At 42.0% G+C, this 23414-nt stretch overlaps 2 protein-coding genes across 3 annotated transcripts; one reads left to right on the top strand and one right to left on the bottom strand.

The window, feature by feature from the left end:
- Positions 1-3819: 3819 nt before the first annotated feature.
- On the top strand, positions 3820-14739 carry idh2 (isocitrate dehydrogenase (NADP(+)) 2). Its single transcript, XM_079346847.1, has 11 exons — positions 3820-4137; positions 8920-9011; positions 9619-9784; positions 9929-10089; positions 10176-10319; positions 11603-11739; positions 11911-12062; positions 12197-12309; positions 12541-12638; positions 12720-12812; positions 14326-14739. Exons 1-11 carry the CDS (start codon positions 4023-4025, stop codon positions 14408-14410), a joined length of 1356 nt encoding a protein of 451 aa, XP_079202973.1. The 5' UTR covers positions 3820-4022; the 3' UTR covers positions 14411-14739.
- A 115-nt stretch (positions 14740-14854) lies between these two features.
- On the bottom strand, positions 14855-21589 carry znf710a (zinc finger protein 710a). Of its 2 annotated transcripts, none has more exons than XM_079346845.1 (5): positions 21480-21589; positions 18078-19601; positions 17172-17363; positions 16914-17088; positions 14855-16492 (listed from the first exon to the last, which is right to left on the bottom strand). In XM_079346845.1, exons 1-5 carry the CDS (start codon positions 21522-21524, stop codon positions 16323-16325), a joined length of 2106 nt encoding a protein of 701 aa, XP_079202971.1. In that variant the 5' UTR covers positions 21525-21589; the 3' UTR covers positions 14855-16322. The 2 variants fall into 2 exon arrangements, with proteins under 2 accessions (XP_079202971.1, XP_079202972.1); XM_079346846.1 differs by having other exon boundaries at positions 18108-19601; positions 21480-21585.
- Positions 21590-23414: the final 1825 nt, after the last annotated feature.

Below are 23414 nucleotides of genomic sequence, written 5' to 3' on the forward strand. Positions count from 1 at the left end.
ACGAAACTTAAGAGGAAAATACGGAGGCGCGGAGCACTGAGCCGTTTTTTTTTCATAGTGAGGACGGACGATAGGCTGACGTTTACTTTATAATGCTTTGCAATCTACCCACACTGCCTTCGCGATCGACTGGTAGATCGCGATCGACGTATTGAGCACCCCTGGTCTAAAGTAACACAAATATAGACTGTTCTAGGATCAGTAACATGTAGGCAGACTGATCTGGGATTATAATATAGGCAGGCTGTTCTGGGATCAGTAACACAAAGATTCACTGTTCTGAGATCAGTAACATGGGGTAGGCTGATCTGGGATCAGTAATATAGGCAAACTGTTCTGGGATCAGGAACATATAGGCAGGATGCTCTGGGATCAGTAACACAAAGATTCATTGTTTTGGGATCAGTAACGTATAGGTAGGCTGTTCTGTAATCAATAACTCAGAGGTATGCTGTTCTGGGATCAGTAACACAAAGTTTCAACTTCCCTCTCTTTAGAATAAGAGATTCAGTATTTTCACCAGTCTAAAGGAATCCTATTGGTTTTTCTTCTCAGTGATCTTTTAAATTAATTATTTCCATAAAAAGATATTCAACCAGTTTAGCTTCATTCAGCAGTCTACTTGTTCCAAGAGAAGCTTGATTCAATCAACTTCTTCATTAAATTCCAGATTAGATTCATCATTCTTTATACACTGTTCTTTGAAATGAACAAATCCATAGAAGGCTATTGATTCTCACAAACTCCTCAGCAGAGGTCCCTGTCGGTTCACCAACACATGCCGGCTGCCTTCTAAAGGAGTCCAGCAGATGGTGCAAGTGCTTCAAATGAAGTTGGAGATTTCATGTGTCATCCCTGATGCCAGTCAAGTTCAATAACACTGGGAAATTACTTTTTATGGTGCAAATTATATCCTAAACTCCTACGAGCCATTTATGACCTGTTTTTGAGATAAAAGATAAAAAACAAGCAGCACCAAGATATACACCAGTACACCATATGCACCAGTATTCAGCATTACACTGAAATGTGAATCAAAGCCTCATCAGAGCAGCATAAAAAACATTAAACCTCTTGATTACTGTGGAGAGTAACATCATGTGAGATCATTAGGTCATCCACTTTATCAACAGGTTAAAATATAATGGAGTAGCCAAACATAATGAGTCTGGACAATAACTAAATTTAAAGCTTTGACCTTGGGGTTTACAAGGTGTCATGTGAAAGTGTCTGTTAACAAGGCTTGTGTCTGTGGAGGTTGGCAACATGTCGAAATTCTACACCAGAGGTTCAAAGGTTGCTGCAGAAGGTTAAAGAATTATGTAATTTCCTCTGTCCACTGTAATACTACAATAACCACATTATGCAGGACAGTCTCTAATTATATAAATTACAAACTGCATTCAGGGACAAACACAGCTGACCTTCACTGACCTTCTCTACAAAGTTTACAAACAAATCAAGGAGTTTTCATTCAAATTGTGAAATGTGCTTATAAATTACTGTATTTTACTAACTTGTGTATGCAGGCCCCCCATTCTAAAATGAAAGAGTACTTAGAGGTGACCTGAGTGTCTCTTTTGCTGGCTTACCACCAAACTTGTCATGTGATTGCTCTGCTCACTTCCCATGCTTTCTCCCAGTATGGTTTTCCTTCCCCCTGCTAAAATTAGAGGGCCCTCTGTTGAGACATTTTGGAATGTGACTATCCTGTACACTCTGTGCTGCAAATGACATTGGGATGTAATATATGTAATATGAAATATAAATAGAATGGAAATGTAAAAAAAAGTTCTGTAAATGTGTCATACATGTTTTTTTTTATTATTTTGTGTCACAACAAACGTGTGCATCTATTGACTCACCATTTCAAAGTGTATCATTATGATAACTAGCCTAAAATCTTCATCTTGTATAGACATTAACCCAACATTTTACAGTGTTTTTCAAAATGTATTTGGGTAACCTGAGTGTCTATCAACTCAAAGAATTCCTCCAATCCTTTGTTTTTGGTCTGCATAAGTCTAACAACACAGAGAAAATTGCTCTGTTTCACATTTACTCACCACAATCCAACTTGGCATATCACAAGTTGGGCAGAGAAAACCAGCAGCTACTTCTTACAACTCTAACTGCTGCACTTTTACTTTCAGTCTACAGGCTATAGCAACCCTCATGTGGGTGCTTTTCAACCAGCCACTCGCCAAGACATCACCAGGGTTGTTGTACCGCATAGTCTTCTTTCTGTTCATTTAGATAGATAGATAGATAGATAGATAGATACTTTATTGATCCCGAGGGAAATTCATTTCATTGCATTTAAAGAGAGAGATGCACCAAAATGGAGCTTTCTGACAGAGTTGGTTTATACAGGGTTTCAAATTCTCCACTGTTGCTTGATTCATGTTGTATTTTGACAAAAGCAAAGCACAGAGGTTTAATTTAGAGCACATGGGACTGTTTGAAAATTTGGAATAGGGGGATAATATGTCCTCTTTAATGTAAATAGTCAAACAGGTTTAAATCAATACTTCTACACATTTACATAAGACACACCCTTTCGACTATATACTGTGTCCAAACATCAATAATGGCTTACACAGTTAAGCAGGAATGCCTTCAGAAAATGTCCCATGGAAATGTGTTGCCAACATGTTCACAGATTTTTTGGTTATCCTTCTTTACGTTAAAGTTACGGAAGCAGCCTATACAACTCAGCCTACAAAAATGACAGCCTTTGTTGAAGAGGCAGTGAAAGTCAACATGATAATTACTCTGAGCCCTGTTTGGAAATGTATGATTCACCGTTCCAGTTGATTGATCCATACATATTGCTAACCTGAACGATTAGCAATTAGTCTATCTCCATGCATTGTGGTTTCTGTGTGGTGTTATTAATGCCCCCTCACCAGATAGCAGACTTACATACTGTAATTGTTCACAACATAGGCTACTTTATGTAGGGGTGGACTGCTTGTCATGCAACGTCCAATTCACCAGGCCAGGAGGTCACCATATTACACAAATATCTCATACTACAATATTTTGTTCTCAAGACTTCACAGCTGTCTGTAATCAAGGTTGTAAACCTGATGACTTATTCTTAACATTCCACATCAGCAGTGTGAACTTGGTTGTTTACAAAAATGCACCATACAAGATAAATGTTTGCTACAGGCTTGACCAGAACAAGGTCAGATACAAATCTATCTGAACATGAGGGTTTCTCAAGCATCTGCATGAGCAAATCAGTCTTTTTGATTTGTTGATTGTTTTGACCTTTTGACCTTTCTTATAAAAAATGTGTTCTGTGTAAGACCCAACTCTATTTAAGTGAAATAAAAGGAAATCAAAGCCCTAATTAAAAACGGGGTGGCCCTTTAAAGCTAACTAACTAAAATAAAGTGCACAACCCTTTAACTTTGTCACAAACTATGGCGCCCTTAAGGTTCAGTTCAACTAAATCTGTTTAAAAATCCCTTTTTACATAAACTATCCGTCTACCTGCTAATTTGTCAACTGTGGGAACGGATTTACAAATACTTTTTATAATTATTTTCTAAACTTGTGAATTATTCAAACCTAAAACAAAATACAACCTAAACAAACCTAAACCTATAACAAAATACCAATCTCTCAAAAGTCAATAACTTTTTTTTTAACACTGTACTTCTTAGTCAATGGGGGTATTTTGCCTACTGGTATTGTATATTATATTTATATACAGCGTTTGAATCGCAGCGGTGGGCCCTGTATCCTGGTGGGCCAACCTTAAAGAGGAGGGACAGTTCACCCTGATATGAACCTATCTGAACCATAGACTGAACCGAGGGTTGAGTGGAGGTTGCAGCTGCGCTCGTGTCTGAGTGACTGACTGACGTAGGTGTCAGCGTGTCCCGCCGGGGAGGGAACAAGGGCGGTGCTGCCTCTGCTGCTACTCTCTATATTGCACAGAGCCTCGGAGCGCCTTTCCCCCTCTTTCGTTTTGAGTTTCGTCGAGTGTCAACCTCAAATTGGGAGACATGGCTGGATATTTGAAAGTCCTCAGCTCTCTTTCGAGGTCTGCCGCCGCTTTTTCCAGAAACCCCGCGGTGCTCGCTCCGGCCGCCAGTTGCCAGACTTTGCCACAAAGAAACTGTGAGTGTTGAGAGATAACCAGGGTACTCATCCTCAGCATCATTAATGTTGACGCTTGGCTGCAGCACTGTGCTAGCTTCTGTGTTAGGATATCTTATTTTAATGTCGCTCTGATGCTGGCCGAGGAAAGTGAGCCACAAAATCAGACATCTGCGAGGAGCCGGTTGCGCCGAGCTGCGCTGCCATGCTAACCGAGCTGCGTGTGTTGCTTGTTCACTGTTAGTTTAAACTGCTGGTTTAACCGGTTGTTTTGCCGCTTAGCAACAACGATGCTCTAATGTTATCGGCTCCGGTATGTATACAAAAAGCGGACTGTTTTAATATGCAGATATTTAGCCCTACGTCTCAAAAGAGGGATGATGGCGGAGAACGCGAAACGAGCCAAAAAAGAAAGAAAGAAAGAAAAGAAGCAAAGCCGGGGTGGGAGAACTGTCTTTGTCTTCCCCATTCAAAGTTTAAAGAAGACTTGATGACATTGTACAAGATTTGAGGTCACCTAAATGCTACACGTTGATTGAAATCCTTCACTACAAATTCAAACGAGACGTGGCGAGTTTAATAAAAAACGTCGAAGTTTCCAAAAGGACATTTCCTTGGCCTCAGATATGGTTTTAGCCGCCGCACGTCTGTGCTGAACGCTAAAGAGCACAGTCATTGTTTTTACCCCCTTGCAAAGCCAAATGTCTAAAAATACCCACTGCAGTTGTGTTAATAATGCGAAACTGACTTGGGAAAGTTTTCCTCAGGTCCGCCGTCATACGAGTACCCGCTATAAAGAGCAATGGCTGCCACTGCGAGAGCTCTGTTATTCCTAAATCACGATTCCCATCTGGTTTATATTCAGTCCCCTTCAAATACTTTCACAGTCTACCACTTCTGAACTCCGCATAACGGGTTAGTCAGTCTCATGTATCTCAATCAGACATTCATTTTATTTTTGTAGTGCTAGAGTAGCATCCAAAATCTGAATATTGTGTGTTATTTGGAGCAGGGATCAAGATGCATCACGTGGTTTCTCTGCAGTCATCCCTAAATTTCCCACAGCAGGATCTCTGCTCTGCTGTGTTATAGATATGCCTGTCCCTTTTATGCAACCCACACTAGTTAGTGTTTAGAAAGCAGTGGGGTCAGTTGAAGGGCACTTTGGCTGTTCAGTGTGATTGAATCAACGTGTTGTTTAAAGTCAGTTGCTGTAACAGGCTGAATGATAGTCGCCCTGTGCGCCTCGAAGAATGTCTTAGGCACACAAAACATCTCAACGCTGTTGGAGGAAAACCTGCGACACAAAAATTCAATAGTTTCAGACGACTTGGCGAAAGTACAGACACATTGTCACTGTTTTTTTTTTTTTGAAAGCAATGTGACAATAGTTGCAAAGATAAAGCATTGACGGCTTGTGATCTTTGTCTCACTTCAATAGTTTTATGCTGCTGTCACAAGTCTCACTGGCTTTTGTCGGCCATTACATCCTTGCAGTGGATTTTATAAAGAGGTGGTGTACAGCTGCCTCGAGTGCAAACTCCAAGCTGTAAATTTAAACGTCATGCATTTGCCGCAGCTTCCTTGTTGTGTCAGTATTTCAAGAACCGTTGGACAGTTTGTCAAAGGGACCTTCTCACCTCCGTCTGCAGTCTTGCCTGAAGTTTGGTTGTAGTCAATTTGTCGACAACGATCTGGTGCCTTTTCTTTTTTTTCGCCCGGGGTTGAGACTCTATATGTTGAAAGTTAGCCATGGAGGAGTCATATTGACAGAGGTTATAGCGGTCGTCTGTAAGACACTTCTTTGGCTGCTTGCCATTAATGCATACACAACCAGTTGAGCAGTGTTGAGCAACAGTCTCAGTTTACATAAAAACACTTCAGTTCTCATATTTGGTGTGTCATTTTTTCCAGACAGGGTTAAAAGACGTCCAAAATGTAAGCTGTTATTAAATCCCAGTTTTGTGTTTTTTTAAAATATTCCATTTAACCATTCTTAAAGCGTTAGGTTTAGTCAACGCTCAACTGAGGCATTTGAGTCACAGTCGTGCTCAATTCAAAGTCTTGTTCGGTGTGGATTTAACCAAGGTGCTAAAACCTTGGTGTTGCATTGGTAGCAGTTATAAAACCATTGTGAACGGTAGCTGCTCTGTCAAAGCGTATTAGACAGGAAGTAATGGTTGTTTTGTTTCAATGTTAGTTTTTTTTAATTTCATTCAACGTGCACAGATCAGAGAAGTTACAGCCTGGTGCCTTTGGTTTCATTCGTGGTAGTAAACTTATCTCTTCCACCGGTGTTCTTCTTTCTGCAGAACACTATACCGAGCATGTGTGGAAGATGTAGGTGGGCGGGCCGGCCCACATGACTTTGTTTCAGCTCGCCCTTCAGCGTCCAGCTTTTGTTGATACATTCAGATGTTACGTAACGTACTCCCCCCCCCCCCCCCCCCCCCCCCCCCCGCACGCCCCTCCCCCGCCGCTGCGAAAGTAGAGCCCTATTTGAGCAGATTTAGGTTAGACGAGTCAGAAATGATGCCAAACAGTAGATGTTAACGACTTACCCATGATGCACTGCTGCAGAGTGTGCCCCTTTCCTGTAGCAGATAGAGAAGAACCGACTCGTATATTAAAAGAATGAAAATCAGGTCAACTTTTCCTGCTCGACGGGTGCCCAGTTATGTCACATTAGGATTCAAGATTGTCCTGCACACGTACTGTATGTCCTGAACAGCGTTTACAGCATGACAGATACTGTGTGGGAAGAATCCTTTTTGGTAGAATGACTATTTTATCAAGCGATTACAAAGTGAAAGTTTCAAACGCTATTAAAACTCTTTATACTGACATTCTATCACCATATACTTCTAGCATAAAATGTAGAAGGACTGCTACTAACAGTGATAAATTCACTACTTGATGAGTCTACAGATTGAACATGGCTGTTTAGTTGAGAGCCCAACAAGTGTTCAGTTTATTGTTTAATAGGGGTCAACAAAGTCATCCGAACATCTGCCTTTCTAAACTCTCACTGTCTTCTATATGGGAGTGAGTAGTTTTAGATTGAAGGTCACGACTGTCTCTGTGAGGTTATTTTCAGAGCCTCGTGTTCACCATGTATCTGTAATCGGCAGAGAGCAGGCTGTTTTGACAGGTGTTACCACGGCTTCGTAACCGCAGCCCGGGGAAACGTCTTCACGAACCCATGATGTGGGTTTTAAATGTATGTTTTTATAAAAATGCATCTAGTGTGTTGAAGCACAGCTTGTTGTGTGACGGTTTAAGCAGACACGTTCTGTTCACTTGCATTATTCTGGGAAAGGCTTTAATAGCATTGAGGGGACATTAATTTGGCTGGGAAAGCAGAGGGTCACTCGATCCTTTGCTGCACCTCCCCCTGTACTTTCTATTCACTGAACAGTCCTGCTGGCAGAGCTCTCACACACGGTGCAGAACGAGAGGAGATATGATTAAAGGTTCTTAGCTGTGCTGATCCACCGGGGGAAGCAAAGAAGTCAAGAGACCAAGTTCTTAAAAGTTTATTATGGAACTAAAATAAACAATACAGATCAAACTTGTCAAATTTGTCAACATTCAAAGAGATTTCAGACCTCGCAACTGATAACTCCTGAATGTTTGAACAATCCAGAAAAAAACACTTTTAACAGTGATGTCTTTTTTGTTCTCTTCTTTGATTGGCCAAATGTCACGTTGAAGTATGATCACAACTACAGCTTAAAAGTACTCTGTGAGGTTTTGTTAACCTGTGGGCTTAAAGGGCAGTGTTATTGTACGTTGGCCTTGATTTGTTTACCATACACGCAGGGCAAAAACTGCTTTTGATGAAGCCGCTGTCAGAACATCCACTGATCAAGTGTCCAGGGCAGTGATGAGATGCATCACGTGTTAACACAAAGAAGTGAGGAAGTCTCTCTCGTGCATGAACAATTTTAGTCTCTTAAACGTGCAGTATGCGATTTCCGCCACCAGGGGACTTGAAAAAAATAACAGACAGCGAGGGTGGAATCATGGGAGTGATTCTCTGTGGCTTTGATAACTGTTAAAAGTGTTTGAGGGAATGTAAGAACTCAACAAAATATAACCGTTGTTTAGTCAATTTCAAATTGATATTGTTTTGTGTAAAAAAAAAATCACACATTAAACCTTTAAAGGCAAACAAGTCAAATATTCTTAAAAGTAACTCTACCCTGCTTTATATATTGCTCTTGTTTTTTGTTGGATTAGAAAAAACATCAAGAACTGAAAGAACACAAGGTGCAAAGACAGCATGTCCTGTGTGACACAAGCACGTATTTGGAGTTTAACTAGAAGGATGAGTTCATTTTAACACTTGTCATAATTCAAAGTTTTCCTTTTTAAAGATCATCTTTGCAGGGAAATTGACTTGATCATTTAAAGCTTTGACTGGCATTTAAACACAAAGTGAATTGACTAAATATTGAGCCTTTTTTTTGTTGCATTTATGCGTTTATTCACTTTTCGTACAAAACTATAAAATCATTTTTTGTTCCCAGTTTGTGATTTGATTTTGTCTTTATCATATTCGACAGTAAATGTAACATCATCCTGTGCTGGACTTGGTTGGAAAAAAGGATTCTGTTGAGAATTTTCCTCTTCAGGCTCAATTGAGTAAAACAAACAAACAAAAGACTGACGCAGCAATCAATAATCTTCTTAAAATTGCAGCCTGTGACACAGGTCTTATCTGTCGTATGTGCAGGAGAACGGAGGGAACGGGAAAATGCTGCTAGCTAACATAAACCCTTCCATGTGTGTTACTGACAGATGCCGACAAACGCATTAAGGTGGCCCAGCCAGTGGTGGAGATGGACGGAGACGAGATGACCAGGATCATCTGGGAGTTCATCAAAGAGAAGGTGACAAAGTGCAGGTCGAGGGGGTGAAGGGTTAGACAAAGTAAACGCACCGCTGTGAGTCTCACAGGAATAGGGTACGCATGCTGTCTGACTCTCGCTTCTATTTTTACATCACAGACTGACACGTGGATGTGAGGGGACGGGTTACAGGGAGATTATGTGTGTATGATGTGTGTGTGTGTGTGTGGTGGTGGTGGGGGGGGGGGGGGGGGGGGGGGGGGGGGCTGTGTGATGTTTCATTCAGCCATTGGCTGATTTCATGCCGAGAGAACAGATGGAGTGTTGACTCAGGATGAAAACGTGGCGACGCATGAGCACCTTAATGTTTTTCTTACAACTGGTGCTTCAAAAGAAAACCTGCTAAGACATGTAAATAAAAACACTGGCTAAGTGAAATGCATGTAAGTAATTAGGCTGCAGAAGCTGATTATAGTATATAATTTTTCCAGTTCTTGGGCTTCTACTACTGAGAGGAGGTCCCTTGTTTACACGTCTGTCGTTGAAAGAAAGATTGATGAGTTTATAGATGACTTTGGGGGGGGGGGGGGGGACACGAATAGATTGACAGGATGTTGATTATCAGCTTGTTTTCTTTGTCACTGTTTAGCTCATCTTGAACAATGTTGATGTTGAGCTCAAGTACTATGACCTGGGTCTGCCATACCGTGACCAGACTGATGACCAGGTCACCATCGACTCCGCGCTGGCAACTAAGAAATACCACGTGGCGGTTAAGTGTGCCACGATCACACCCGACGAAGCCAGAGTGGAAGGTGTGCAAATCTCTTCCAGGCAAATTCCTTGCAGCAGCAATACCTAAAACAAGCATGCTGTCTTTCTTTTGATTGTGCTTTTTGTAGGTCATTGGTATTTTTTTTCCCGTCTTTATATAGTTTACTGTTTGTTTTTATTTTTAGAGTTCAGCCTGAAAAAGATGTGGAAGAGCCCCAACGGTACCATCAGGAACATCCTCGGTGGCACCGTCTTCCGTGAGCCAATCATCTGCAAGAACATTCCCAGGCTTGTGCCAGGCTGGACGCAGCCAATCACCATCGGCAGACACGCGTTTGGTGATCAGGTAATTCTCCTACCTATGTAACAATGTGGGGGGGGGCAGTTGAAGGGCTCATCTGATCTGAGCTCTTGATGTGTTTGTCTTTACAGTACAGAGCAACAGACTTTGTTGTCGATCAGCCTGGCAAATTCAAAATGATCTTCTCTCCTGCTGACGGGAGTGCAGGGAAGGAGTGGGAGGTCTATGACTTCCCTGCTGGTGGCTGTGGAATGGGCATGTACAACACAGACGAGGTGAGTGTTAACTGTGATTTTAAAAAAGCTGCCTTCTCAAGAAATCTGACCCCCTCTAAAAACAAAGAAAACAACATGTCTCTCTCTCTCTCTCTCTCTCTCTCTCTCTCTCTCTCTCTCTCTCTCTCTCTCTCTCTCTCTCTCTCTCTCCCTCTCTCTCTCAATACTAACTAAATCAAAGATATATATATATATATATATATATATATATATATATGTGTGTGTGTGTGTGTGTTTTGGCTGATCAATCACTCCCTGCTCAGTGCTAAGGCTAGCTCTTTAACTCAGTCGAATGCCAAATGGAGCCGCTGCAAGAAATTCAACCAGTCTTGCAGATGACTGGAGTAGATCCTGAAGTATGTACTAAGTCAAAAATAGACTTTGAATCTCAACGATTCCCAACCCCAACGGACACGTCATCTCAATAGGGTCAACGTATGGTTGGTTGAACACCATAAATTGATTTCTTTCCAACATGTATGCATGACAAAGTAAATATGCATAGAGCTCAGTCTGTAATTAAGAAAAGAGTTGATGGATGAATGTGTCAGTGTTATAGTGGTATTTCTTGTAAATCACCAGCAGGCACATGACAAAAGACAATGAATCGAAACAGGAACCTTGCTGCTGTCTTTTAAACAGTGACCCCAGAGGAGTCCTTGTTTTTTAGATGTTTTTAGATGTTTGGGGGGGGGGTTAGATTCAGGTCTTTTCAAGTATTTCAAAGTGTTCTTGTTTGTGGAAGGAATACAACTTTACTCAGATTAATATACTGCACATTGTACTGAAAGGTGAGTTGGGGCCTTTTTTTGTTCATAGTTTTAATAGCTTTGAAAAAATACTTCATGATCACTTCGATGAAATTTATAAAGGCTTTTTCTTTCTAGTAGTTTCCAGTTTCTGCACCAGTTAGCTCCCTTTCAGACTCTGATTATTTGTCATTTCTTGCAGTTATTGCTCAAATTACTGCAGAATTAAAGTACTTCTAAACCTACAACTTTTATAACTTTTTTTCATGCTTGCTGAAAAACCAGATAATGCAGTAAAAAATCTGCAGAATTAACAATGAAGTCTTTTTTTCTTTTTTTTTTTTAAGAGCAGACTAACCTCTTTTCAACCCTGCTAATCTACTGTTTTGTTTGCTTTCATCAACAAGGGTCTGTTTGGTTTAACAACATCAGAGGTCATGGTAGATGACTTTCAACTTGTGAAGTTGAAGGTTGTTAACCTCTGTGCTACTACAGTTGCCGACTGTTTTTTCCCTCTTTTTTCTCCCTCCACAGTCGATCGCAGGCTTTGCACACAGCTGCTTCCAGTACGCTATTGGCAAAAAATGGCCCCTGTACATGAGCACAAAGAACACCATTCTTAAAGCCTACGATGGCCGATTCAAAGACATCTTCGAGGACATCTTCCAGAAGTGAGTGTCCTCTGTCTTTGAATGAAGTGTTTCACTTATTACACAAAACCATTTGTGTTTCTTGTTTTCATCCAAAATCTTTCACTAAATGATCGGATTTTATTAATCCTTAAATATAGAATGAACACTCTCCAAAGTCACTGTAGTTTATGTTTTTCGTTCCTCTTACAGGCACTACAAGCCCGAGTTTGACAAACTGAAGATCTGGTACGAGCACAGGCTTATTGATGATATGGTTGCCCAAGTGCTGAAGTCTTCTGGAGCCTTTGTGTGGGCTTGCAAGAACTACGACGGAGATGTCCAGTCTGACATCATTGCACAGGGTGGGATATTTGAAAAGCAACACGAGTACAGCTCCTCTGGAAATGATTTTAGTTCTGAAATACTGCTACCTGTAAGCATATTTCATTTTTTGGTGTGGGTTGGTGAAATTTTCATTTTGTCTTTCCTTTGTTAGGTTATGGCTCTCTGGGACTTATGACTTCAGTTCTGGTGTGCCCTGATGGGAAGACAATTGAGGCTGAGGCTGCCCATGGCACTGTGACCAGGCACTATCGCGAGCACCAAAAGGTCAGTTACCATCCTCGTAAATCTCAGGGCTCCGTGTTGGAAAACATTTCAAGTGAGCAAATGAAACGAGAGTGTCCCACATTTTGGTCTTGCAAACGAATTGTAGTCTGTTGAGTTATACTGCCACCATGTGGAGATCACTGAGAATGACAAATATGATTATGCTAGAAAATGTTGAAGCTCTGCAGAATATTTTAAAGGCATTCAAAGGATCCTCAACTTACTTTTCAGGGAAGGCCGACTAGCACCAACCCCATTGCAAGCATTTTTGCCTGGACCAGAGGCCTGGAGCACCGTGGCAAACTTGATGGCAACCCTGACCTTATTAAGTAAGAGTTGTCAATTTGAAGAAAATGCAATGTGTCTGAAACACAAAGACGTCTTCCCTAAATCTATTTCATCACCTGCAGGTTCTCTCAGACTCTGGAAAGGGTGTGTGTCGAGACTGTCGAGAGCGGGACGATGACCAAGGACCTTGCAGGCTGCATCCACGGCCTGTCCAAGTAAGCTCTTATCTGCGTTACTTCCTTCATTTAGCGCAGTAGTTGTTGATGCAGATTTGACCACTCTGTTACAAAATACCATATGGACGATGTGCGACAGAGATCCTCTCTCGGTTATTCGGCATATACTGTACATTGGTGAATGCGATATACCGTGCCTGAACTGGTTAAATATCTTCGAGGTACTGCAAGTTAACATGATGGCATCTCTGACGGTTAAATACGGAACAGAAAGCTTTTTCTGTCCACGAGACGTCGCACTGTGAATCCTTAGACTAAAAGGCACGAGTGCAGCTGTGTAATACATTTTGTATTTAGGGTGTTTATGTCCAGTGCTGCTTCATTTAATCTACAAAGAAGGGACTATTGTTTTTCACCTAAGTTATAGAGAAGGCAATAGAGTAGACAGATCGGTCAATGTGTCTGCCGACCTTTTAATAATCATCAAAACATTGAAGTCAGTTAACGAACCCCAGTTCCAGCATCAAATGTAAGCTGGCCTGTCCCTCCTGCTGGTCTATAGCTATGATCAGTGTTGACTATATTTATAAAAAAAAAAAAAAAACATTTGAAGGAAACGATCTGAAGATTAGTCAATCACTCAATAACACAAGACTTACTTGGTGCTTTAGCTGTCAGATTTCCTCAAACTCTTTAAGAATGGTTTCCTAATAAAAGAGCATCACTATCAGTCTGAAACACCACAATACACAGTGTTTTATTCTGACCTTCCAGCATGCAAGATGACAACTTAAAAGTCTGACCCAAACAAGCTTAGTTCCTGTCCATAGCTGATAGTGTCAGTGGGGAGGAACTTCTGCAGTCAGTTTGTTATGTTTCCTAAGATAGCGTTTGGATGTCTTGTTTGTTGGCAGTGTATCTGCAAAACTGGTTTCAGTGGTTTAGCGGTCATAGTCCAGGTTGAAATGTAGATCTACGTGACTAAAAAGGTTTCCATATACTGTATTTTGAAAAATAAATCAAGGTTTTATTGTGCTCATTTCTCACAAATGCACATGAATAAACAAAGGAACTGCATGATTTCCTTCATATCTAGATCAAAGTACAGGTGAAAGAGGGTTTTTTTTCCCCCCTCAAACATTTGATGTAACCCTAATTCAAGGGTTGGCTTACTCCAGCAGAGGTATGTGCTTACTTGTTCACTAACATGTTTCTGCACATCACTGGTAAATGTACAAGCACACCTGCTTATCAACACATTTAAAGCATTGTTCATCCATGACATATGGCAAAGTATACATCTGTAGGTTATTGCTTGAAACTTTTTTCGGTTATGATCAGGATTTTTATCTGCAATCATTGAGGGAGATGTCTAGAGGGACAGATTTTATCAAAAAATAGTACCAATGTCACATTAGCTTGGATCTCGCTCAGAATTTTTTACTAAATAATATACAGGTAATGAGAAAGCTTTTGATTTTGAACCAGTGATATTCTCTATAGTTAGCTCAAGCATCGTATTGAATTTTCTGCTCTTGTCTTGCCTTCTCAGTGTCAAGTTGAACGAGCACTACGTCAATACCACAGACTTCCTTGACGCCATCAAGACAAATCTGGACAAAGCCCTCGGCAATTAAAGAACTTGAAAACATTTAGTTAGCCTGGAGATTGCAATTCCACTCATCTGTTTTTGTACCTCATTTTTAACTTAAAAGGTCAATAAACCCACGTATTACTGAAGTAAAGAAAAGTACTGTGTGTAGAATATGTAGTATTCTAATAGGTTATTAAATGGTCGACAGCTGTACTTCCACCTGATGCCTCCCTAACTATCTGTCCTATTATTGCAAGGTTTTATTTTTGTAACGTGAAGTACTGTATTCAATTACTGTGTAATGCCTCAGGCAGGACTGAAGTCTTTGTCAAACATGTTTGCCAATAAATCCTTTGTTTGACTCACCTTTAATATTCGTCTTTGTTGATTTTAAAGAAAGACAAAACTGCATTTTAAAGGTAAATAAATGTATTATTTTACAGTTTTGTCTGGAACACAACATTGTACGTACATTTCTATCCACATGATCTCCACACTAATGTCTATTACAGAAAGCCATTTAAACTGAACGCCTCCCACTTTGTATCATCACTAAAAAGAGTGATGTAATGCAAGTGATGAAACGGAGAGGCTTAAAAAAAACTCACAAAATTGAGCATTCATTATTTTCAATGCACTATTTAAACATTGCAAATGGGCATCTTGTTTGCAGGTTACACGTTTGAAAAGCTAAGCACTGGGAAACTGAATATATTGAGCATTTCCCAAATCATTTTCCACAAGGTCCACGGCCCTGTCACATGTTGGGAGGTTGTCGTTCATCACTTCAGAGCAGTGTACAGCATGATGGATGGCATGCTCTTGCAGACACACTGGGGCACTTAATATTTCTGTCCAAGATTTTTGGGACATTTCTTGTTTAGATTTATCCATACAAAAACAACTGCAATATGGAAACAGGGTTTGCAATGCTTTTGAGAAATGCTGCAGTCTTGCCTTGAGTCTCAAGGCCTGGATAGGATGAAAATAGTGATATTTTCTGTAAGAGGTGCTGTACTAGAGTCTATTCTCTGTGGTAATCTTTTGAAGTGATCTATATATGGGTGGGAGGGAAACCTAAATGTAATTTCATGAGGTCTGCGAATAGACCCCAAGAAATCCAATGTCCCGACTTTACTCTGCAAGGTTTGATCTGATTCTTTGGTGAAGGGGTCCTACTACTGAAATGGTTATTTTGATTTACTTTTCATTAGCATTTTAAAACATTCCCCTGAAACAATTACATTCATGGATAAGAGATCAATATGGGATGCTGCTTGTTAATGCAGAAACCTAAAATGTAGACACTGTGGCCCTCAGTGCAATGCACTGATTAGAATACCAGCCGACATACTGATGCATTCTGTACAATAATATACAATAAAAACAGATTGTAAATCCATTGGAACGGAACTCATTTTACAGACATCAAATTTGATTTATCACAGTATAAATCAAAGCTTTGGCAAGTGAGATGGACAGTAACACTTCCCTTCTTTAACCTTCACATTAACCCAAACGGCCGAGAGAGAGTGGGATTGTCTGATAAATAAGTGCAGTAAACCACCATCATATGCTTTGAAGATGGAAGCAAAATATGCGCTTTAAAATTAGGCTCAGATGTTTCTGTAGTCAAACAAATGACAACATAAACACATTCACACACATATATATATATAATTTTTTTTACCTTAATGCTTGTTTAAGACAGTCCACTTTTTTAATATATGTTTCATAAGTAGATTTGCTGTTTTTAGAGATGAAAAGAACATGATGTAAAATAGTCAAATTTTCAAAATTTGTAGCAATATGAGTGATTCCAGTGCATATGAATGTGCAGTTTGCTGGGTTCTTTCACAACCTTCAAGAAAAACCCAAGCCCCATCTCAATGATAAAAAAAACCAAAACCCAAACAATCCCCCGTTCTATTCAGTTTGGGGTCAATTTTAATGAATCATGCTGTGTTGAAGCGCCCTGAGCCCTTTCCATAGGTGCTGTAGTACTCTATTTGTGAGAGTTTAGCAATGTCTGGAGTGTTGTTGTTGTTAGCCCGGTTTTCTCGTTCACTGAATTCAAAGCTCTCCTCTTCGAAGTCCTCTTGGCTTTCCGGGTCTTGTGGTGTTTCTGAAAAAGAAATCAAAGAAACGAGCTTGATCCAATCTGCCCTCAGTAAAACAAACAACACATTTCCTTAAGACACATGGCCTTGTTGAGGACAACCAATAGATTGCCCTTCCTCCACCGCCTCAGTATCAGACTTTACTGATAGAGACAGGCATATCTAATCCAGGCACCGCTATATTTACTAACTCACAGAGGGGATGACAGAGAAACACCAAAACACTTGGCCACTGTATTACAGTACATGCTGAGTCAAAGTGCATTAGAAACAGCCTGCATGACAGTAATGCAACATGAAGCCAACCAATCAGTCCAAATGGGAAATTAGCCACACATAAATCATGTGTCTTCAAATTTCTTAAAGGAATATTATCTATTTACAAGCAGAGAAGGGCAATTTGAGATAGGTGATAGAGCTCTTTACCTTGTCCTTCTATAGATGTGTCCATGATGCCATGTTTGACCTTCATGTGTCGGCTGAGGTTGCCCTTCAAGTTGAACTTGCTGGTGCAGTAAGGGCACTTAAAGGGCTTGCTACCGGCATGGAGATGCATGTGACCAAGGAGGTTGTACATTCTGTTGAACGACTTTCCGCACACCTGAGAAACACAAGTCCATAAGTCAGTACCCCACTCCCTGCGCTGAGTTTGTCCTGAACAGAGACTCCACATGCCTCACTCACCTTGCATTTGAAAGGCTTGACGGGCAGATGGACAATCATGTGCGTTTTAAGGGTCTGCTTCTGGACAAAGGTCTTGAAGCAGACGTGACACTGGAAGGGCCTCACGCTGGCATGGATCAACATGTGTCTCTTCAGGTTGGCAGACAGGGTGAACTCTCTGGCACAGACATCACACTTGAATTCTTTCATACCCTGAAGGAACAAGAAAGTATTTGGGCCTTTTAATTCATTTGGCTAAGTATGCGGTTTACAGAACTCAATGAGTCAGGAAGAAAATGAACAAGGAGCTTGCATGTGAGCATTTGCACCCTGGTTTTGGTTTTAGCTCATGTAGATTACACTAGCCACCCCCCCACCATCGCCCCCCACCACATTCACCTCCCATAGTTTTAAAAGAAGAGTGGAAAAAGTCTTGTGAAAATAACTTAAAGATTTACTTAACTTTTATTTTATTAATTAGCAAAGGCATGCCCAATGACTAAGATGTTTTTCCTATAGTATTAAACGGACTACAAACAGAAGTGGAGAGACAGAGTGATTCATCAGACACAAAGGGAAGTAGCTCTGCAAACGACACACAACACAAAGCGCATGCAAGAGGGGGGTTGAGCCGCACACAAAAATTCAAGGCCTTTGAAGGCTATGTTTACAAAGCAACTGGTTTTGTAGAAAGGCTGTGATGTAAGTGTGCAATATATCCCCATTTTATATGAGGAATCATACAGTGGACTCTGAGTGAGTGAAGCTAAAATGTCTTCTGGTAAATCCCTAAATCCCTTATTTTTATATCTGGATAATGACATTTTTCTATTTTGAATCAAGGTTTAGAAATGTGTGGTTACATAAGGCAAGTTTTTTTGAACGTATAAAACTGCTAGACAAAGGGACATCTTTGATGTGCAATACCTTAAGTGGGAGGGTGTGCGCTGCCAGTACCTTGTGAGTTAGAGCGTGTTGTCGAAGGTGGTGGATCTGAACAAACTCCATGCCACACTCGGGGCAAACATAGGGCCGCACATTCTGGTGCTTCATCAGGTGGTTCTGTAGTTGGCTGCGGTACGCAAAAGACTTGTGGCACTGTGTACACTGGTAGGTGGTAGGGCCCTGATGGCTTGTCAAGTGGCGCTTCAGGTGCGCATAGGTTGGAAACTCAAGGCCACATTGGGTACAGACATGGCACTGACCATTTTCGTGTTTGTTCTCATGGGTCCTAAGCTCGCTGGGATAGGCGAATCCTCTACCACAGAAACGACAGCTGTAGGGCTTGACGTCCGAATGCTGCAGCATGTGTCTCTTCAGGTGGCTGGTCTGTGTGAATGCCTTCTCACAAACAGTGCACTTGTGAGGTCTGGTTCCCTGGTGGGTGAGCAGGTGAGTCTGGAGATGACTTGGCTGCTTGAAGAGCTTTCCACAGTGTAGACATTCATGAGGCTTAATTCCATTATGGCCCAGAATATGAGTGACAAGGTTATACTTGGATGTATATGACTTTTCACACATGCGGCACTTCCAGCGCTTCAGACCCTCTCCTACATCTACGCAATAAGATTCATCAATCTGTACATTGATGTCCAGTCGGTCTATCTGCATTCTTCTGGCAAGGCCCTCTGGATCCGACCACAGCATGGCCTGGTTGTTGTCCTCATACTCTCCTGGCAGGGCCATGTCAGAGGATTCGTAGGCCACCTCATTGGACTCATAAAAACGGGTCCCCAGAGGACTGCCAGTCCCGTTACTTGTCTTGAGGTTTAGTGCCTCCTCCTCCTCCTCTTCCTCCACTACCACCTCTTCTTCCTTCCTCTCTTTTTCTTTGCCAGTGTTTACTTCTCGTTCCTGTTTCTGCTGTCCATCTGTTTGTGGCCTGGACGTATCTCGCTCGCACGAGGCACAGTTTCCACAGGCCTGCTCCTCTTTCAGACAAGATTGTTGGGTGACTGGACCCTCCGACTTGCCAGGAGTTTGCCTGCTGTTCATGTGAATGCACGAAGGAGGGATATCAGTCTCGAGCCGTTCACCTTTAACCTGAGCCTGTGGATTTGGCTCTTTGTGTGTGTGACCCTCCAATTCTCCTTCACTCCTGGGCCTCTTGGTCCTTCCACGGGGCCCTGGCCGCCTTCTCTCGCTGCAGTGGGGTTGCGGCTCTTGCTCCCCGGCAGGCTCAGCCAGGTAGTCTCCATTTGCACCTATTAGCTGGTCAGCATACTCATACTCCATTGCTTCTGTTGGAGGAGGGGGGCACTCTCTGGGCTCCCCTGTATAAAAGCCATTAGGAGCTATGGTGGCCCCAAAGATTTCATTCTGGGAGATGAGTCCAAGAACTGCAGCCTGAGCCAAAGATAGCACCACCACAGGCTCCGTCTGTGTACCCACATCCATTTGGCCCTCAGTCATCTTTGGGTACGTCCGCACCAAGCGACTACTCTCCTCCTCCTTGAAGAAAACACAAAAACGACACCCGTTTTAACAACGTAGACCTGTGTTTGTACAATATTTCTTACAAATATTTCTTCATAGAACCATGTAGCCTCCTGATACTGGGGACCTTCCTATTAAATAAAAACAGAAGACTTTGCATTGCCCTGCTATAGATAGATTTAAAAAGCAGCAAAATTAAAGTTACCCAAGACTCCAGGAAAAAATTAGGATAATATTTTTTAGGTTTACTCTAAAAGCCACATTCGGACAAAGGACACGTTCTTTTTTGCTCTGAATCCAAAGAACAGTCGATAGAGAAGATAAGGCAGATCTGTGTTAGCAACCGGCTTCCTTCCTTCACAGGCTTTAGAATAATAAAGAACACAACAAGGGATGCAGGTCCAGCCAGGATGTTGACTTCCGTGGACTGTCCTCAGCACTTCCTTTGGGGTCCCGGGGCAGCCTTGCTGACCAAAGTCAGCTCATCCCTGGTTCTATCTGTCCCATTCATGAGGAGCAGAGTGTCTCAGTTCTTAACTCCTCTTAACCGACTTCGTGATGCTTGCCTCTCCGACTTCCTAACAAGATGATATATGCCGCCAGGCAGACTCATATCCATAACAGATATTCGATTGAGCTTTGAGTTCATTCTGTATTCCAGCCTGATGCGCATAAGACTCACAGAAGTGATACAGACCCACTTGCACATATTTACTTCCCCACCTGTAAAAGTGGTACAAAAAAAACCCCTATGAGAAATCAACTATGGCTCAACAAAACTGCCTGTCTGGTAAAGGGACATCCTAAATTGCTGGCTGCTGGTTTCAGGTTATTTCTCAGCAAGCCTCTGACTGGAAGGAAAATGTATAGAGAAAAGCTCTGACCCCTACTTTCCTGTCACACTTTACACAAGTCTTCACTTTGTGCCACACATAAGAGCAAGGGCTGCTTCCTTTCCTGGCACAACACTGAAAGAAAAGAAAAGAATGGATGGAGAAAAGGGAAGAAGGAAGAAGAGATAGAGCAAGAATAAAGGTGTGTGTTTGTGAGTGTGTAGGGAGAGGGGAGTAGACCTGGATGCCCTGATAACCACGTCATTTATAATTACTGCTTTTAAAGTAGTCAGACAGAGACAGACTGTGTGTTTGTGAGAAAGAAAAGGAAAGAGACTGGGTGTGTATTTGAAAGTGTGTGTGTGTGTGTGTGTGTGTGCAAGTGAGAGAAAAGAGAAGGAGGGAGGTATGGAGAGAAGGAGAAAGAGCTGTGGGCGGGGGAGGAGTGGAGGGAGGGAGACGGAGACAGAAATGAGATGGAGGGGCTGAAAGATAAAGAAAGAGGGGAGGGGAGGGAGGGGAGGAAAGGGGAAGGAGAGATTGAGTGAGCATGTGAGAGGAGGGAAGAGAGAAAGGAAAAGGAGAGGGAGGGGGTGTGTGAGGGGGGGGGTGGTTGAAGAGAGACAGAAAGACAGAGTGAGTGAGTGAAAGAGGGGAAGGAGGGAGGGGGAGCTGGAGAGAGAAGAAAAAGCACAGCAAAATGAAAGGCTGACAAAATGAAAGAAAAAAAGACAAATGACAAGGAGACAGAGAAGGTAGGGTAGTAATTGTAAGAGTCTGTACTTTCAAACATAAAGTTGCATTTGAAAGACACCTAAGGACAATCAATTAGAGCACAAGCATAAAAAAAGTGCTGCAAAACAACTCAACTTATCTTTTTGAAAAGACGTTCCCACTGCAGTATTCACATGAATGTGAAAAGTAATCATGCTTTCCCTCATACTCCCAGACAAACAAGAGTGTAAACAGCTCACTAACAAACTGCAAACAAGTAACCACAATCACTTCCATGGTTGTTAGCAGCAAATAATCTTTCTCCATCTTTAGGTTACAAACTCACCACATTGTTCCTGGAGTGATGTTTGAGGTGTTTCAGGGATCTCATCCTTCAGGAGAAATGAGTGGAGTAAAAAAATCCACCTCCTATTTATATCTGTGGGAGAGTGGGGCGGTCCCACGGCTCATCCTCCTCCTACTGTTGCTGTTATCAGAACTGACTGTGCCTGCCCCCCTCCCTCTCCACCAGCTCCCCCCCCCCATACACACACACACACACACACACACACACAGCATCACCCCATTTCTTTCTCTTCCTCCCACCCTCTCCTCCTTCCCATCTCACTTCTCTTTCTCTCCTTTTCTCTTACAAACACACACACACACACGCACACACACACATCTTATCTCCCTTTCTCACTACATACAATTCAGCATGACCCTTCAACACACATTTCTCTTTAAGGCACACAGAGAAACAAGCTCTATCTTTTCTTGATCACACTTTATACTTTGCATTTCCTTCTTTATGAGCCTGTGCTCAGATGGACAAACAATTCTAAAAATCTCATCTGTAGTTTTTCTGTGTGGTAGATGTGTAAATGTAATGGAAATTTTTCACATACACACAAACATGTTTACAGATATGACGTATCTATATATGTGCATACACATACTGTATATACGCACTTGTATGAATATATATGTATGCATACTGTGTATATGTATGTATACAGATGTGTGTATGTGTATGAATGCATGCACTCACTGCACGCACATGTATACTTTCACAACATGCTCACACACTCTGGGTGGAGGTGCGTCTGTCACTTGCAAAACATCAGAAAGATAACGTCTGTCAAAAGGTAAAAATTGTAACTTTCCAGAGACTGTGTAGTTTGCTGCTATTATTTCCTGATTCAAACTAATTAACTATTGAGACAGCCTGAAGTATACTGTCTGAGAAATTCACAAGAAAAAAAGAGTGACAAAAGAAAAGAGAGAAAAGCAGTTAGGAGAGAGAGGGAGAGGGAGGGAGGGAGAGAGAGGGAGAGAGAGAGAGAGAGAGGGAGGGAGACAGACGTGGGGGAGAAAGAATAAGGAAGAAAGAAGTATAGGGAGGGGGAGTGAAGCTGAGTGGAGGAAGAGGAGGAGGAGGATGGGGGGGCAGGGACGGGGGGGGGTGAGAGAGACAGAAAGAAAAAGGGAAAGAGGAAAGAGAGCGGGGGTGGGGGGAGGGAAGAAGAGAATGCAGCAAAAAAAAAAAAGGAGGAAGAAGGGAAAGGAGAGACGGGTGGGGAGGGAGGGAGGAGGGGGAAGCAGGCATAAGAAAGGATGTGGCAAAAGAAAGAGAAAGAATGAAAGAGAGAAAAGAAAGAGTGGGGGGGGACGGGGATGGGAAGAGAGATAGAAGGAGGTTTGAAAGAAAACGCAGTGAAAGAGAAGAGCGTGGGGGGAGGAAGGAGGAGGGGGGTGCTAAAGGAAAGAAGGAGAGAGAAAAAGAGAGAAGAAAAAAAAGGGGGATGGTGGAGTGTGAAAATAAAAAAAGAAGAGTCCATCAGCAAGAGAAAAGGAAAGGGGGGGGCGTAGAATGAAGGAGAGGAGGTGGAGGGAGATTTGTGGTGGTGCTGGGGGTGGGGGGGGGGGGGTGAGAGCAAAGGGAATGAAGAGAGGAAAGGAGATAGAGAGACGGAGAGAGTGAAGAAAAGGAAAAACAGCAAGGGAAGACATTAACTATTGAACTTCCAGATTTCTTTCAGGCTGTGTTGAGAAACAGTGCGGCAGAGTACCTGCGGGCTAAGTACAGGTTGTGTGCTTATAGTCCGCACTGAAGATGATCCTGATGATTAGACAGGTAATCTAATATATCAGAGACAACCTTACCTTTCAACTATTTTTTTTTTACATGCATATCTAAAAGTCCATTTGAGACTTGTGTGTGAAGATACAGGCAAGAGCGACAAACACTCAGTGGACACATGCCAATTGTGACTGTAGG

This window comes from Symphodus melops, assembly GCF_947650265.1.
Source record: "Symphodus melops genome assembly, chromosome: 6".
Taxonomy (NCBI): Eukaryota; Metazoa; Chordata; class Actinopteri; order Labriformes; family Labridae; genus Symphodus; species Symphodus melops.